At 42.3% G+C, this 14,562-nt stretch overlaps 1 protein-coding gene across 10 annotated transcripts; it reads right to left on the bottom strand.

Moving 5' to 3' along the window:
• Positions 1-987: 987 nt before the first annotated feature.
• On the bottom strand, positions 988-14,014 carry SLC16A14 (solute carrier family 16 member 14). 10 transcript variants are annotated; one of them, XM_058031157.1, is made up of 7 exons: positions 13,627-14,014; positions 9,957-10,039; positions 9,289-9,506; positions 8,737-9,035; positions 7,767-7,910; positions 4,265-5,257; positions 988-3,113 (listed from the first exon to the last, which is right to left on the bottom strand). In XM_058031157.1, exons 4-7 carry the CDS (start codon positions 8,996-8,998, stop codon positions 2,965-2,967), a joined length of 1,548 nt encoding a protein of 515 aa, XP_057887140.1. In that variant the 5' UTR covers positions 8,999-9,035; positions 9,289-9,506; positions 9,957-10,039; positions 13,627-14,014; the 3' UTR covers positions 988-2,964. The 10 variants fall into 10 exon arrangements, with proteins under 10 accessions (XP_057887140.1, XP_057887143.1, XP_057887144.1 ...); XM_058031160.1 differs by having other exon boundaries at positions 9,957-10,075; positions 13,631-14,014; XM_058031161.1 differs by having other exon boundaries at positions 9,957-10,044; positions 13,631-14,014.
• Positions 14,015-14,562: the final 548 nt, after the last annotated feature.

Raw genomic sequence — 14,562 nt, 5'->3', positions numbered from 1 at the left:
AGCCAAATGATGATTTTTAAGCCTCTACTTTCTCTTACAAGCAGCTACATGACAGTAATGTGCCCTGGGAAGCTCTTGCAGAGAGGCTGCGTGACACAGCCCCCCCTGAAATGGAAGAGCCCCCCAGGAATTGGGCTGGGAACCTTCACACACACAAATGTCAGCCACAGCTCCAGAGGGGGCAGGAGCAATGTACCAAGAACAAAACCTAACAGAATAAAGGTGTGTGTTCCATTGAAGTAATTGTTATAAGGCATGGCTGTTTATTGGGTCAGACACATGGACTTTTCTTCTTTAGTACAGAAAACAGACTTTTTAAGGATTGAAAGAAGAAAAATAAAATATGTTTTACCAGGAGCAACATGTAAATATTACAATGTTTAATAGGTTGGGTATCGTGAAATTGTGTTTTATCAGTCTCATAGTAGTTACTGCAATAGAACAGGTTGTGGCTACTTTGTATTTCTTCATTCTGATTTCTCTTTTTTGTATCTATGCCACAGGTACTCCACGGCTTATAGGAGATGCTGTGGCATTGTCATTTATAGAGGGTAATTAATATATCATTTACAATTGACTAGCTCTAGGACCCAAGTATTAAACCAGTGATTTCAGTATTTGGATATAATGGTTTCATATTTGAAGAGTGTAAGGAGTTTACAACTTTTTAACATGTCAAGTACTAAACTTGAATTTTATAAATTGATTAAAAACTATGAATACAGGGTTCTTGTATAATTCTGTTTCTTTATAAACCAGTACTTTAATACTTAAATATTTGTTGATTTAGATTAAGGATTTTTTTCTTCTAGAACTATATACCAATATGCTGGAAACATTCAGTGACTGTTCACCTTTAGGTATAAGAAGCACTTCCATATATATTCTTTCATCTTTGTGATTACTTTGTTTTAGGATAATGAGAAATAAAAATTCCATTATGTGGCTAAAATACCATACTAACTTAATAAATGAACAGAAAGTGTATTTTTGGATAATGTAAGTTTATTCCCAACACGTGGCCCTGTAAGAACCTCTATTAAAAGATCTATTGCAGATACCACAAGTGAAGAACATATTTTTCATTACTGTATTATGCAAATACCATTGCTTTTGACAAAAGACAAAGTGAAGATCTATGTATGAAGGATACATATCTTTCAAAAACAAAAAAAGCTCAGATCAAATGAGCCATCAGCAGCATTCCCACCAAGAAGACATTTAACCTGTAACAAAGAACTGATGTGAAATTTTACGTGCACATTCTCTCCAATAACAAAAGCTGATTTTCAGAAGTTACTGACTGTGTGTTCACTCCGTGTGTTGCAGTTCAGTGCCACCTCAGTTGTCTTATGTGAATTTTAAAGGCCATACATAACTACCCTACATGATTGTACTGATGTAAATCTTAAAATAATTCAGGGTTTCTTAAGGTTTTATTTTTAACTTGGCTCACTTCAGTGATCTTTAAGGAATACTTTAAAGTATGTCCCTGACAAGAGTTGTAGAAGTGCAACACTAAGAAGCTGGTGAATTGCAATATGGAACAATACACATTCAGAACTTTTTTAACCAACCTTGCAGCTATAAAGAAGATAAGGATATTGATATTGTTGTGTACTGAGCTGTTTCCCAATAGTTCTTCAATATAATTGAACAGTTTCAATTGCTTTTTAAGGAATTCCAGCAACACGTAGAAATATTAACCTAAGAACCTGATTCGTCATGCAAAGAACTTTGATAAAGCTAAGAGGAGGAAAACTTACAGTGGCTCTTATTTGATAGAAAAATTAACATCAGACTCACTTCTCAAAGCTGAAAAAAATAAACCCTCAACCACCATACATCACCTTCTGCACTGGTTACCAGACCCTTAATGTTAAGAAAATTTATTTTAATATTTTAAATGCTCTTTAGCTATTCCATGCTCTGCAGTATCTCATTTTCTAGAGAATAAATTTCCCAAACATGATGAATCTTAGTCAGTTCATGGTACATTACAAGCAGCAACACGACTGCTCATATGTAACAAAGTTGGTGAACAATTAAATTAAATTATAACAAAATTTAGTGTGCTGTAGTAGAGTTCATTCCCATGGAAAGAGTCAGTGGTAATTTTATTAAATTCTACAATAACTCTAATTAGGTAAAGGGGCCAAAGAACTCAAACTGTTTCTGGAAACATTTTCCATATGTTTCCTGTTTCTTCATTTATGGGTTTTTTACTTCAGGTGCATTAAATGTCACAGTGTTTAAACTGCAGCCTAGTTATTGAGGATAGCTACTTCAAATGCAGTTGATACTTTGAAAAAACAAAATTAAAAATCACTGAAGTAGAATCACAGAATATACTGGGTTGGGAGGGACCTATTGAGTCCAACTGAATAATTTCAGAAATATATGAGAACTTTTCTTCAGATTTGCATCACAGAAATAGTAATTTTAGTAAGCTGAATTAGTGGAATTATTATAGTAGCATTTCAACAGTACTTAGGTAGCCAGGCAAGAAATACAATCATTATCTAATACCCAGTAACTAATCTTTCATCAGATTGAATACATAGTAGAAAGGACTTTTATAAATCATTCATGTCCTGACCAAATTCTCTCACAGGACTAGTGTAAATCAGAGTAACTGCACTGCAGTCAGTGGATTTTCACCAATGGTTAATGGTGAAATATCAAAAGAGAAGCAAGGGTAAGTATTCTTAGCATTGTTCTAACATTGACATACTAGCAGTGTGCTTTTAATCACTGTATTTGGTAGTTCTAAAGTAAAAAATATCTTAACCAATTTTAAAAGCACATTTCCAATAATTTATAAGCCTTATGGAGTATATTTGCTTTTCACTTAAGTGCAGAGCAGCTAAATGTGGTTGGTTCTATAAGAAAAACATCTTCATACTGCCACACAAGAGAAACACAAAACAAAAAAATTTCTGTAAAAAAGTTCTGGAATTTGTTCTACACTTGTGCTTCTTCTGTAGATTTTTCTCTTGACTGTTTCTTTTGAATACAAGGTTGTATAAGTAAAAATATTATTCCCACCATGTATAGCAATCCAGCTATGTAAAAAGAAAAATCGTATTTTTGTGTGATGTCATAGATCCAACCTGGAAAATAAGGACAGAACATGTTTATTACAAAGTTTGCCAAAAAGGTACATTTCATGAGAAAATTCAAAAAATACTTCACATTTCTTTCATGATGTTTCTGTCAAATCCACAGATATTTTATGGAAAAACAAAATTTTTCAAATATGTTATCACAGGTTTGATTTTAAAATCGAGATTTTGTAATCCCAAACCAATTACTTCCTCCTCCCTATCACTGCCTCTGTAAAATGCCCAATACTGGGTATTTCAAATGCTATGCCTTGTGCAAGCAAACACATTCCCCATAGCTGTTCCCAAGCCTCACATACCAATAGAAGACTGTTCAAGAGTTACAATCTCAATACTGCAATGACTCTCATTTCAGCCTCAATTCCTTTGCAAAAACACATTAAAGTTACTTCTTCATTAGAGTTACTTATTCATTACTTCAGGAAGGTTTGAGAACCCAACTAAGCCAAACTCCCTCACTCCACGCTGGCTGCATTGCGATGTACCCACAAGATCAGAAGCTCTCTTTACATCAGCTGCTTGCATCCAGTTTGCTTCTTAACCAAAGGCCAAATTCAGAGACAGGTTTAGCACAGACTGGGAGGTGCTGAGGGAACGTGGCACAGTAAAACACTGCTGCTTTCAAGGGGCACTGAGAGAGCTTTCTTCTCGCTCGTGTCGCTCACCCAGGGGTGGGGAGAGAAGGGGCTCTCGCTTTCCTGGGCTGCTCATGCTGCTGCTGCCTTCCCTTCAGCCTAGAGCTGCCCTGGCTGACTAAGGCCATGACTCCCAGAATTTCTCACAGCTTTTTTCTCAGCAGCACCTCTGTAAAAGAGAGCTGGAGTCTGATATAGTACTGACAATCAGTACCTGTATCTCTTCTGTATTCCCCCACCTCTTTCTATGAGGAAATGTGTAATGAATGTCTGTTTAAACCTAAGTAACTCTAGGGATAGCATACATACACTTCTCCCTTCTGCTGGGGATGGCAGAGTTATGAGCTGTAAATCTGTACAATGTAAAGCTGGATGTTATGTCCATTCTGGAGCAGCTGTGATTTTGTTAACTACACATGCTCATAGCATAAGAATGTTTAATAATACAAAGAGTCATACAGTCATTACACAAACATCTGTTGGTTAGCAATTTGAACTTTTTACCTGCAAAAGGTGGTCCAAACAAAGCAGATATTCCATTGGCACAAATGATGATGCCATAGGCATTTGCAAGGTGTTTAGTTCCAACTAAATCTTCAGTCACAACAGGCATTAGAGAAAAATAGCCACTAGAAAATCCTATTAGAGCACAAACCACAGCCAGGCCAATGTATGTCTGCATTAGTGGCAAAGTAAGAATGCAGGTGACCAGGGTAAAGTTAGCCATGAGGAAGACATTCCATGTGCTGATGCATGGCAGATCAGAGATGATTCCAAGGATCACTTTACCAAAAATATGAACAATGGCTATAATGGATGTCAAAGGAAATACATTGTCCTGCCTAGATAATTTGTACTGCTTGACTATTTCTGGAAGGTGAATAAAGGGAATGACAAAGCTGCTATAGGCAAACAAAGCCCAAATGATAAAGGCCACAAATACTCTATTGGTAAACAGTGATGCAGCTCCAAAGTAGCTGGAGTACCAGAGTGCAAAGCCCTTCCTGACTGTGACTGTCAGCTGGCTCACTGTCTTAAAGAGGCGCAGTCCATACATGCTCCTTTCACTTCCAGATTTACCTCCGATTTCTATGTGCTGCACACTGCCAAGCACTTCTTCATTTGCTGCCTCTTCTTTTTTCTCTGGTTCTTCACCAAGGACTCCATTAGATTTTATAGTCTCTGTAGATTGGGACAGAGCTTTTGCCCGATTTTCTTCGCTATCATTTCCCACCACATATTTTTCACGGAGCTCTTTGGGAGAGAGTGGTCTCATGAGTGCCCCACAGACACAGAGGTTCAGGGAAATGGCCCCCTGGATGAACATTGCATTCCTCCACCCAAATTCAGTGCAGAGGTACTTCAGTAAGGCAGTCATTAAGAAAGCTCCAAACCCCGTTCCCGTGGTACTGAGCCCTTGTGCAAGTGCTCTTCTGTTCTGAAAATATTGCCCTACCATGACCACTGCAGGCAGATAAACCATGCCACTTCCAATACCTATAAAAAAAAAATTAAAAAAATCTGAACTGTTTGCCAACAACATAAAAAGCAGTGAAAAAAAAAATCTATTTTATTCCTCACTTTTGTGTAAGCATAGTAGTAAAACCAATAATAGATTTTCAATTCTGATGTTAGCTTTCATTTCTGTTTCATAGTGTTTTCCAAAATCTACAATGCTCATTCTAGAGAGAATGCAACACTGATATTTATTGCCAGAAAAACTAAACACATGGAATATAAAACCTTTTTCTCAGGTCAGTGTGACAACACTGAAAGTTACAAATGTCCCACAACCAATCAGTGACAGTTACTATGGGGACAAACATAGACACAGCCTGTTTTGAAATATCTGCAATTATAATACCCACATCCGATGGTATCAGTAACCAGAACTGCTTAGTGAGCACATCTTGTTGCTTTCACCCAAGTTCCCCAGCAATGAAGATTCACACTGAGATCCTGTCCTTGTTCAGTAGCTGGAGCCACAGTGACCGTGACATGTATTTGAGGAGTCAGCACACGGGGTTAGTGCACTGGTGGGACCTCAGGTGGCTTCCAGGCTGGTTCTCTTTGGGCAGTCCAGGGAGGGCCACACAGTAGCTGCTCAGTCTTACAAGGCAGATCTCTAATTCTGTTGAAAACCCCTCCCCTGTAGTTAAAAACCAGGCTGGGTATTCATGGCACATACTTCAAGCAGGAAGCGATGTATTGCACAAACACATCATTAGAGGTAACAGTTCACCATTTTTTCTCACAGCAAATTCTTCACAGAGGGATTTGGATTGGAGCAGGTATATGCAGAAGATGCTTCCCAACTCACTGTGATTGTAATTCAGAAGTGTTTTGTGACTTAGAAGTTTGCCTAAAGAGGTGCTAACATAGCTGCATACAGCTACAGCATGATCTAGCTGCAGCTAGGCCAGAGAAAGCTGTGATTCCAAAAAAGCCCCAAAAAAAGCCCTTCACCATCACAGCAGTGACCCTGACCAGAGCTGACCCATTTTGCTTTTTAGAAGTATTTCTTACTTTCCTAGGCAAATACACAATTGGGCTTTTATTTTTGGGCACCAGTTTGCACCAGTGTCCCTCCCCACACCCAACCACAGATTCGGGGAGGCCTCTCTGTCCCTCAGGAGAGCCACTGCCCCTGGGGCTGCTGCCGTGAGGAGCCAGCCCGGGTGCTGCCAGGGGACCCCTGCTCTTGGGGCTGCTGCCGTGAGGAGCCAGCCCGGCTGCAGGGGACCCCTGCTCTTGGGGCTGCTGCCGTGAGGAGCCAGCCCCGGTGCCGCCAGGGGAGCCCTGCTCTTGGGGCTGCTGCCGTGAGGAGCCAGCCCCGGTGCCGCCAGGGGAGCCGGCTGCCAGGAGCAGCGGAGCCCTGAAGGAAGGGCCCTCGGCAATGTGCTGAGGGTGGCTGCGGATGGAGAGATGAGGCTGGGATCGGAGGGATGGACTGAAGGCAGCAGCCATGAGCAGGCCCACAGGTGCAGTGTGGAGGCCCAGAGGTGATGGCAGCAAGATGTGGCCACTGCAAGGGAAAAGCAGCTTTCCAGGAGCAGCCATGAGAACATGGAGAGACTTCTCTGGATGGGCCGCGACTGGGCACGGTGAGTGAGGGGATGGGAGTGAGCGGCAGGACTGAGGGTGAGTGAGCAGATCGTGAGGGAGGGACAGTGAGCAGAGGTCTCATGGAGCTGGAAGGAACCTCTCAGGTATCTCTACACCGTTTTATTGGACAGAATTACTCCTGCAACATCTCACTTCTCTATCTCACATAAAAGTTTGTCTCTGTTTTCGTTGTTTGGTTTTTTTTCCCCAGAAAATCTGGTTTTCACCCCTCTTTGAATTCTTTACTTAAACTCTGCCATTTTTTGTTTTGTGTGTGCTCTTTCTGAAAAGAGCACAGGAGCTGAAGAAGACCTGTGTAGATTCCTGCCTGCTTGATTATATTCAGTATATATGAAAACAGAAATTCTGAAAAAGGCAGGATCCTCTCTGTGATCATTGTTCTTTGTTCAGGAATTTACAATGTTACTGAAGTCTACGGTAAGGTGGTGTAAAGAGTCATCAGAGTGATCTTTGCTAAGCTCAGTATTTCTCCATCTGGAAAGCTAGATAAAAATTTATGTATAGAAATTCTGGAGAAAACATTTGTTATTCTTTCCTGTGGCAAGGAGAGGAATTAGCTAGATATGAAATTCATCTTTAAATTTTACTTGTCAGAGTTTGGGTTACAGTAACTCCCCTAATTAAAAACGTCCTCTAATGTACTCACTTGGCTGAAACTGATAGAAGTTCCACCTTCACATGGCAAATTTAAACAACAACAGAAGTCACTGGGCCCAATCCACTGAATAAATAAGTTTTCTAAAAGGATAACAGGCTGTAAAAGTGTGAAAGCAGAGCTGGAATAACTTTACAGTCTACCTTCCCTATTTACTCACTCAAATAAGCTTCAAAGGAATCAGAAATAATTGAAAGAACCTTCAAACATTAGTGCAACTCTCACCAGCTGTCACTCCAAAGGTGAGGAAGAGGTAGTGCACATTTGAGGCATAGGCACTCAGTATCCAACCCAGGGCATTCAGGATCCCTCCAATTATGGCTGTCATGCGGCACCCACACATGCTGATGAACAAACCAATAAAAGGACCTGTTAAAAAACATGAAAGAAATGATAAATTATTTATTTAATTCTTTATGCTCTAATAATTTTTCACCTTAAGTTTCTTAATGTTTTAAATAAAATGTTAAAACATCAGGCAACTCGTGCAAGTCAGTTTATTTTTCATATTATTTCTTAAAATCATGGAAAGAGAAATACAACTAACTGATTAAATACTTAGCAAATACCTGCAATGCCTACAATCAAATTTGCCCCATGAAGAAGGGACAGTTTAAAGAGAGGAATCAGCTGAAACTCTTGCTCCTCATTCTGATGCTGTATAAGTGCAAGACTGTTTCACAAGTAACCAGAAGTTAAGCATTTTATCTTGTTTTCAGTAGAATAATTTAGGCAGATATAAACATAACTTTTTTCAGTTTTCATTTAGAGAGTCATACATGTGTATATACATATATACACAAACATTTTCTCCAGATACTATTTTGGGTTGATCCAACTACAACTAAAAAAATACATTTTCATTCAGCTGCCAAACTGAAATACAAACTGTGTGAATTCAACATTTTCTCCTCACAGATGCAGCATGGGGAGGACTCCAAGCTTCACAGATCATGTTTTCTTAATTCTAGTCAGACCTGGAAGTCACAGCATTCCTTTCCTGCTCATGCAGTCTGCTGAGCTGTCTTCCCTGTCATCTTCCCTGTTATTCCCTTTCTCCATCTACATTGTAAAATTTCTCCTGGTGACTTTAAAAGGTCAGCTTGGGACAACCCTAAGAAAATACTTTAGGGATGAATAGCAAACATATTCTAAAAATATATCTAGTTTTAAAATCCGTGGTGCCGGCACATACCTACAATAAGCGTGATGCCCATGCTGAGGGAGCTAACCCACGCTGTTAAGCCACGACTTTGATTAAACTCTTCAAGCCATTCCATGTTGAGTATTCCAAGAGCCATTTGGGAGCCCATGATGAGTATGTGCACAAGGAAAGAGGAAAATACAATCATCCAAGCCCATCCTCCATCGATGTTTGGATTAGGTTTAATTGGCTTACTTCCAACTTTGGAGTCATCTCCAAAATCATATCCAATGTCCTCTCGACTTGCATACATTTTCTCCACAGTATTCTGAAGCAAATGCAGTAAATACCTACAAATGCATACAAAATAATCAGATTTTGTGGTTTGTTATGGTGAATACCATAAATCACTGTTGTATTTCACCACTGTAGTTAGTGCAGTTGTAGTGAATACCGTGACTTCATTGTTCAAATGTAAAATGCTTAGAAAATTGTGCAATTAATTTATTTCTTTGTGTAACTTGTTATCGTGGCTGTCTATGCAGGAGTTTTTACAGGCTGACAGTAGGCTGCACTATTTCCATTACTATATATTTTACTTACTTTTAGGTGGCTGAAAGCCCTCACTCTTCATGGGTTGACTGTGGTCACAAAAAAGATTGGTCTCTCTCTGTATATTACTTCTCTGTGTCACCTTCTGCTGTCCCAGTAAGATGATGTGCCTTTGTGTTCCAGTTCATAAAGCTTGGAGTAAAGAAGCAGCAGGTAGATGAAGTTACCACATCTTTTCAGAGGAAACCAGTTTGGGGATGTATTTCTTCCTTAGCAGTGGAAGAACAAGAATGAAGACAGCAAAAGATAAGGAATTCAGATTCTTAATTTTCAAAATGTTTTACTTACATAAATTAAAACAAGGCAATTGCTATTGCCTCTCTTTTTAAAAGAGTCAATATGACAACAGTTTGCTATTATGTGTTCAGTTTCCATAGTATTAATCCATATTATCCTACTATAAACAAAGAATTCTTCCAAATTAATGTCAATGCCTATCAGAATCAAACTGAGTGGCAGAGTTACATGCATAGGTATACATAGGATCAGGTCACACTAGCTTAATTTGATTATTTTGATTTATTCTATTGTTACTCTAAGTAAAGATTACAACACAAGGTGAAAATAATTTCAAAACCTCTTTTAATTGATTAACAGTCAAGGTGCATAATCCAGTCTTCCCTCCATCTGATTTCTGCAGCAACAGATTCAAATCTTACTCAACTGTGGAGCACCACATAGGTTTCCATGGAGACTAGGAATGCAATGATACAAGTTACCAGAGATGGTAATTTTTTGTCTTCTTTTCTTCTCCGGAGAAATAAAAAAGAAACAGCAGCTTTACAACAGTGGAAAGGGAAAAAAGTTATCAAAAATTGATTTTAAAAGGTTCTTATGTCTTCTGTGAGCTCTCAGAATGTGTGCCTCTGGGCTGGCTCCTCACTGCTGCAAACCGGCAGTGAACAGACAAACTCAGATTCTGTACCAACTCAAAATTTGTCTTTAAATATGTGAGTACATTTTGCTTCTCAAGTCACTACCTTTCCAAACCATTTTACTTTTTCCCATTGCTAGATAAACACACAGAGAAGGCGCTGGGCATTGCACAGTAAGCCACAGCTGGAATCAGAGCTGGCCAGTCCCAGCCAGCAGTGAACACCCGTTGGTACGTGCAGCCTCCCCAGCCCGGCTGCTGCCTGAGGTCCCTCTGTACCCGAGTGCCACCTGCCCCTTCCTGGCAGTGCAGGGAATCAGGTGTAACTAAGGGCAGCTTGAGCCTCTAGGTTCTGAGAGCACACTGATCTGCCTCATAAGTGAGATGCAGCTTAAATATGTTGCACTCCTGGTGGCAAATCTTTCACAGATGGATGTTCTATAGTGACTAAGTTGTCATTTGCCCTAACTTGGCCATGGGAGGTATTGGTGACACAGTGAGGAAGAACAAGAACTGTGCACATTTAACACTTGCTGCACAGACAGATAATCTGGGATCAATTGATGAGTTGCCAGTGGAAATGGATACTGAAATGCCTTCCAGGCTGTTCCTTTCCAAACTGGGAAACAGAGAATGGGGATCGTGCTTAGAGGTCCTTCTAGAGGTCCTGCAGGGTGTTTGAGGGAGGGCGAGCAGCACGGGAACAAGTCAGAGCCATGCAGTGGTACAGACTGTTTTTTTGACCATAAAAGGACAGCCTGGTCACAATTATTAAATTCTATTATTAATTAAATTAAAGAGGACAGCCTTAGTCATAATTACACCTCACCCTTCCTCTGCAAAAGATAGGTCTTAAAGATGACATCTCAACCCTTTCCTAATAACGTACTGCGAGCCAGATCCTCTGTTGCTGTAGGTTACAGGACTACTTACAGAGGACTCAGCCCACTCACAAGGCAGAGAGAGACTAGGTGCAAAAAGGTGATAAACACAGTGAATAATCATGCTAATGGGAAATAATGAGAAGAGGCAGAATGAAGGAAAATGGCAAGCTGTTGCACATGCTCTGCATAAGATTAATGAAAATGTATGAGGGATATTACAGTGCATCTTAGATAATGGAATACAAAATTATGTAACTGAAGATTCAGAGTCAAGATTAAATGTAAAGCCTCACCTTTCTCTCTTATACTTTTGACTGGTTTTGTGCACACCTGAATCCTGATATTGGATACAAAAAATTCTTCTTTGCACAGGAAATAGGCACATCTTTTACATATTTTAAATCATTTGAAGAAAAATAATTGATATTGAGCTGCAAAGTTATGACACTCCTCTTTGCAGTCTTGCTGACAGAACTGGCTCAGATTGAGTAGATGCAAGTTAATGTCATGCTTCTATCAACCCCCACAAATCTTCAGAAAATGCATATATTTTCCATTTGAACTGAATTCTTGCTTATTATTACTTTCATACTATTAACTTTTCACTAAGGTGACAAGTTCAGAGTGAATACACTCAAAAGCAGAGAAGGTCATCTCCAATAACTGCACAAACTCAGTCTCTGGATAAAGCAAGGACTGGATGCCTGGATCTCTTCCCCAGGACAGCCTGATCATCCCATGGCCTGTTGCACCCAGGAGAAAGGCACATACCTGTCTTCCACCTTCTTCTCACACAGCCCTGCCAAGCACAGGCTCATGAAAGGCAGAGGAGCCAATGAACCCTTTGCAGTTGTGAAATCCTAGAGAAACTGTAGTGAAATTGCAGCAGCTGATGAAGCCAGCCAGTTTCCCCAACAAGCAAGGCAGGGAAGAGCCACTCACAGTAACAGAGTTTGAATACAGCCCCTCAGGAAGAATTTCATTTAAAGGCAGGGGAATCTGGATTCTTATTTGGTCACCTGTAAAAGAATGAGATTTTTTTTCCCCAGAAAAGCTTTTTAGACTAAATGCACACAAAGTATGCAGAGCTCTTAGAAAAATGGCCCAAGCATTAGTGCCTGTGAAGATGCTGAGCTTTTTTGAAAACCTGACTCATGAGCTATTTTAGGGACAAATGCAGGTGCTGCAATAAGACCTAAGTTAGCAGCAAAACACCCAAGTTCTATGAACCATAATGGAGCTATGGCTCTCTTACTTGTAGTTCAACTAAATCACTGAAGAACATCTGCTCTTGCTATAAAAAGTCCATATGATGAATAATTTACATATATTTGGTCAACTACCTTCAGCATTTGACTGCCTCAGTCTTAAAAAAATATAGAATAAAACTGTACTTTAATGACAGTTCCAATGGATAACTCATATATGCATTATAACTAGTAATGAGGTTTACTTTGTAATATTCCCGGGAATCATGCCACGTGTAATTATTTGGTTGCTGAAGGCATACAGAGGAAACATTGATAAAAACATGGTTTATTTTGGTTGTCATATGTTTCAGCAGTCGGACTTCACCTTGCTAACATGCCCAGCACTTCAGCTGTCAGCAGCTTTGCGGAGATGTGGACACCGGCCACCTCTGCCAGTCAGAGCCCCAGTGCATAAAAATGCATGCCCAGAAGGGAGCACAAAATCAGGGAAATTAGATGCTTAAAAGGCTAAACTAATTGCCAGGGTGACAAGTTTGCATAAAGTCTGCAGCAGTTCGGTTTCCAGACCGGGGTGCTGCCCTGCTGCCCCTCCCTGAGGGATGTTTCCAAGCCCTGCTCAAGCGGCCTCCCCGGAGACCCCTCGGTGCTGCTGTGCCCCGGTGTGACCCAGGCGTGGTGCCCCGTCCCTGCGCACAGCAGAAATGGCTCAGATAGTGAATCGTTATCTTATCTTCCCTTGGTCCCAAGGTCGTGGGCACCTTGCATCAGGCGTGCACCTCTATTCTGTACAGGCTTACAGCCTGTTTCGGGAGCAGCCCGAAGGCAGGGGATGTACTTTTTTCTCCCAAGAGAACAGCTTTGGGAGCTTCACACGCGACTCCTTCCCGGCACTTCCCAGCGTAGGTTCGGTTCCCCTATGCGAAGCAGAGCTGGGGCGGGGACGGCAGCCACCGCCCGGGCCGCGGGGCTGCACAGGGCCAGCTCAGCCGCGGCTGTCCCGCAGCCTGGGGCGGGGGCGCGGCTCGGCCCGCGGCGGCTGCGGCGGGGCCGGGCGGCGGGGGCGGCGTTCTGGAGGCGGCGCGGCCGCGGCACCGCCCGCCGAGCACAAAGGATGACCGCGAGTTACCTCGCTGCGGCAGCCGCGCTCCTGCTCCGCCGCACCTCCGAGGGGCCGCCGCCCCCGGCCCCGGGAGCCCCGTGCCGGGACAGCCGGGACAGCCGGGACTGCCCAGCCCCGCACAGCCCAGCCCAGCCCAGCCCAGCCCAGCGCTCCTCTGCCGCAGGCGGCGCGGCCGCTCCGCGTTCCCCTCCCGCTCCGGTGTCGCTGCCGTGTGGTGGCTCCCGGCTCCTCCCGAGGTACTCACCGCGTCGAGCTCCGCCAACGCCGCCGTCCCTGAGCGCCTCGGCACCGTGTCCCGCTGTCAGCCCAACCCGCGGCGCTGCTCCGCGCCCCGGCACCCCGGGGACTGCTGCGGGCTCCGGTGTCCACCTGCGCCCGGCTCCGCTCAGCCCCCGCGCCGGCTCAGCCTCGCCCCTGCTCACCACCCTGGGGCTTATTTTCCATAGGAGTGCGGCACCGGTCTGGGGCCTCCTGCTCCCCGGGCAGCTCGTCCTCTGCACCGCCTTGTCTCCATTCTCTGCAATTTCAAATCTCCACGCTCTTTCATTCCTGCGATACCGGCTAATTCTGGTTTGGCAGAGCAGATTTGCAATCCTCTCACATGCACACTCTTGTGGCTGAACGAAGTTTATTGCTGCACAGGTTATGGCCGGAAATTTACATCCCAGAGAGCTGGAGGATATGATCCAATAAAATCAGTCAGTATCGAGATTTTAACGGCCGTTGAATATGTTTATTTCAGAGTGGCTGGTTGAACTTATGTATCCAAACCACCCTGACAATGCAGCTTGGGAAGTTTCACTGTATGGCACCTTATTTGCACTATAAATAAGTTTCAAAAATATTCCACTTTCGGGAGAAGAGCTGCAAAAATGCATCACTTTTTCAAACGAGTATCCGCTCCTCCATTGGGTCTTTCTAAGTAACCTGACTAATGAGGTTTACATTCTGCAATTCGTTGCTCTATTTGCAGTGAATATACCCAGGCTAAGGTGACCATATGCCACCACACATAACTTTCATTCTCAGAGATTCTTGATGTCCTAGCAGTGCGCTGAGTAGTATAAATGAAGGCTGTTCAAGAAGACATAAGAAGTATCTTGCAAGGAGACAAAATGAGGAGAGGCCAACAGGAACGTTCTGTGTTACCCATACTGCCTATGTGCAAAATGTGGC

This window comes from Melospiza georgiana, chromosome 10 (genome assembly GCF_028018845.1).
Source record: "Melospiza georgiana isolate bMelGeo1 chromosome 10, bMelGeo1.pri, whole genome shotgun sequence".
NCBI classification, from domain to species: Eukaryota; Metazoa; Chordata; class Aves; order Passeriformes; family Passerellidae; genus Melospiza; species Melospiza georgiana.
This window is presented reverse-complemented; position numbering and strand designations above follow the sequence as displayed.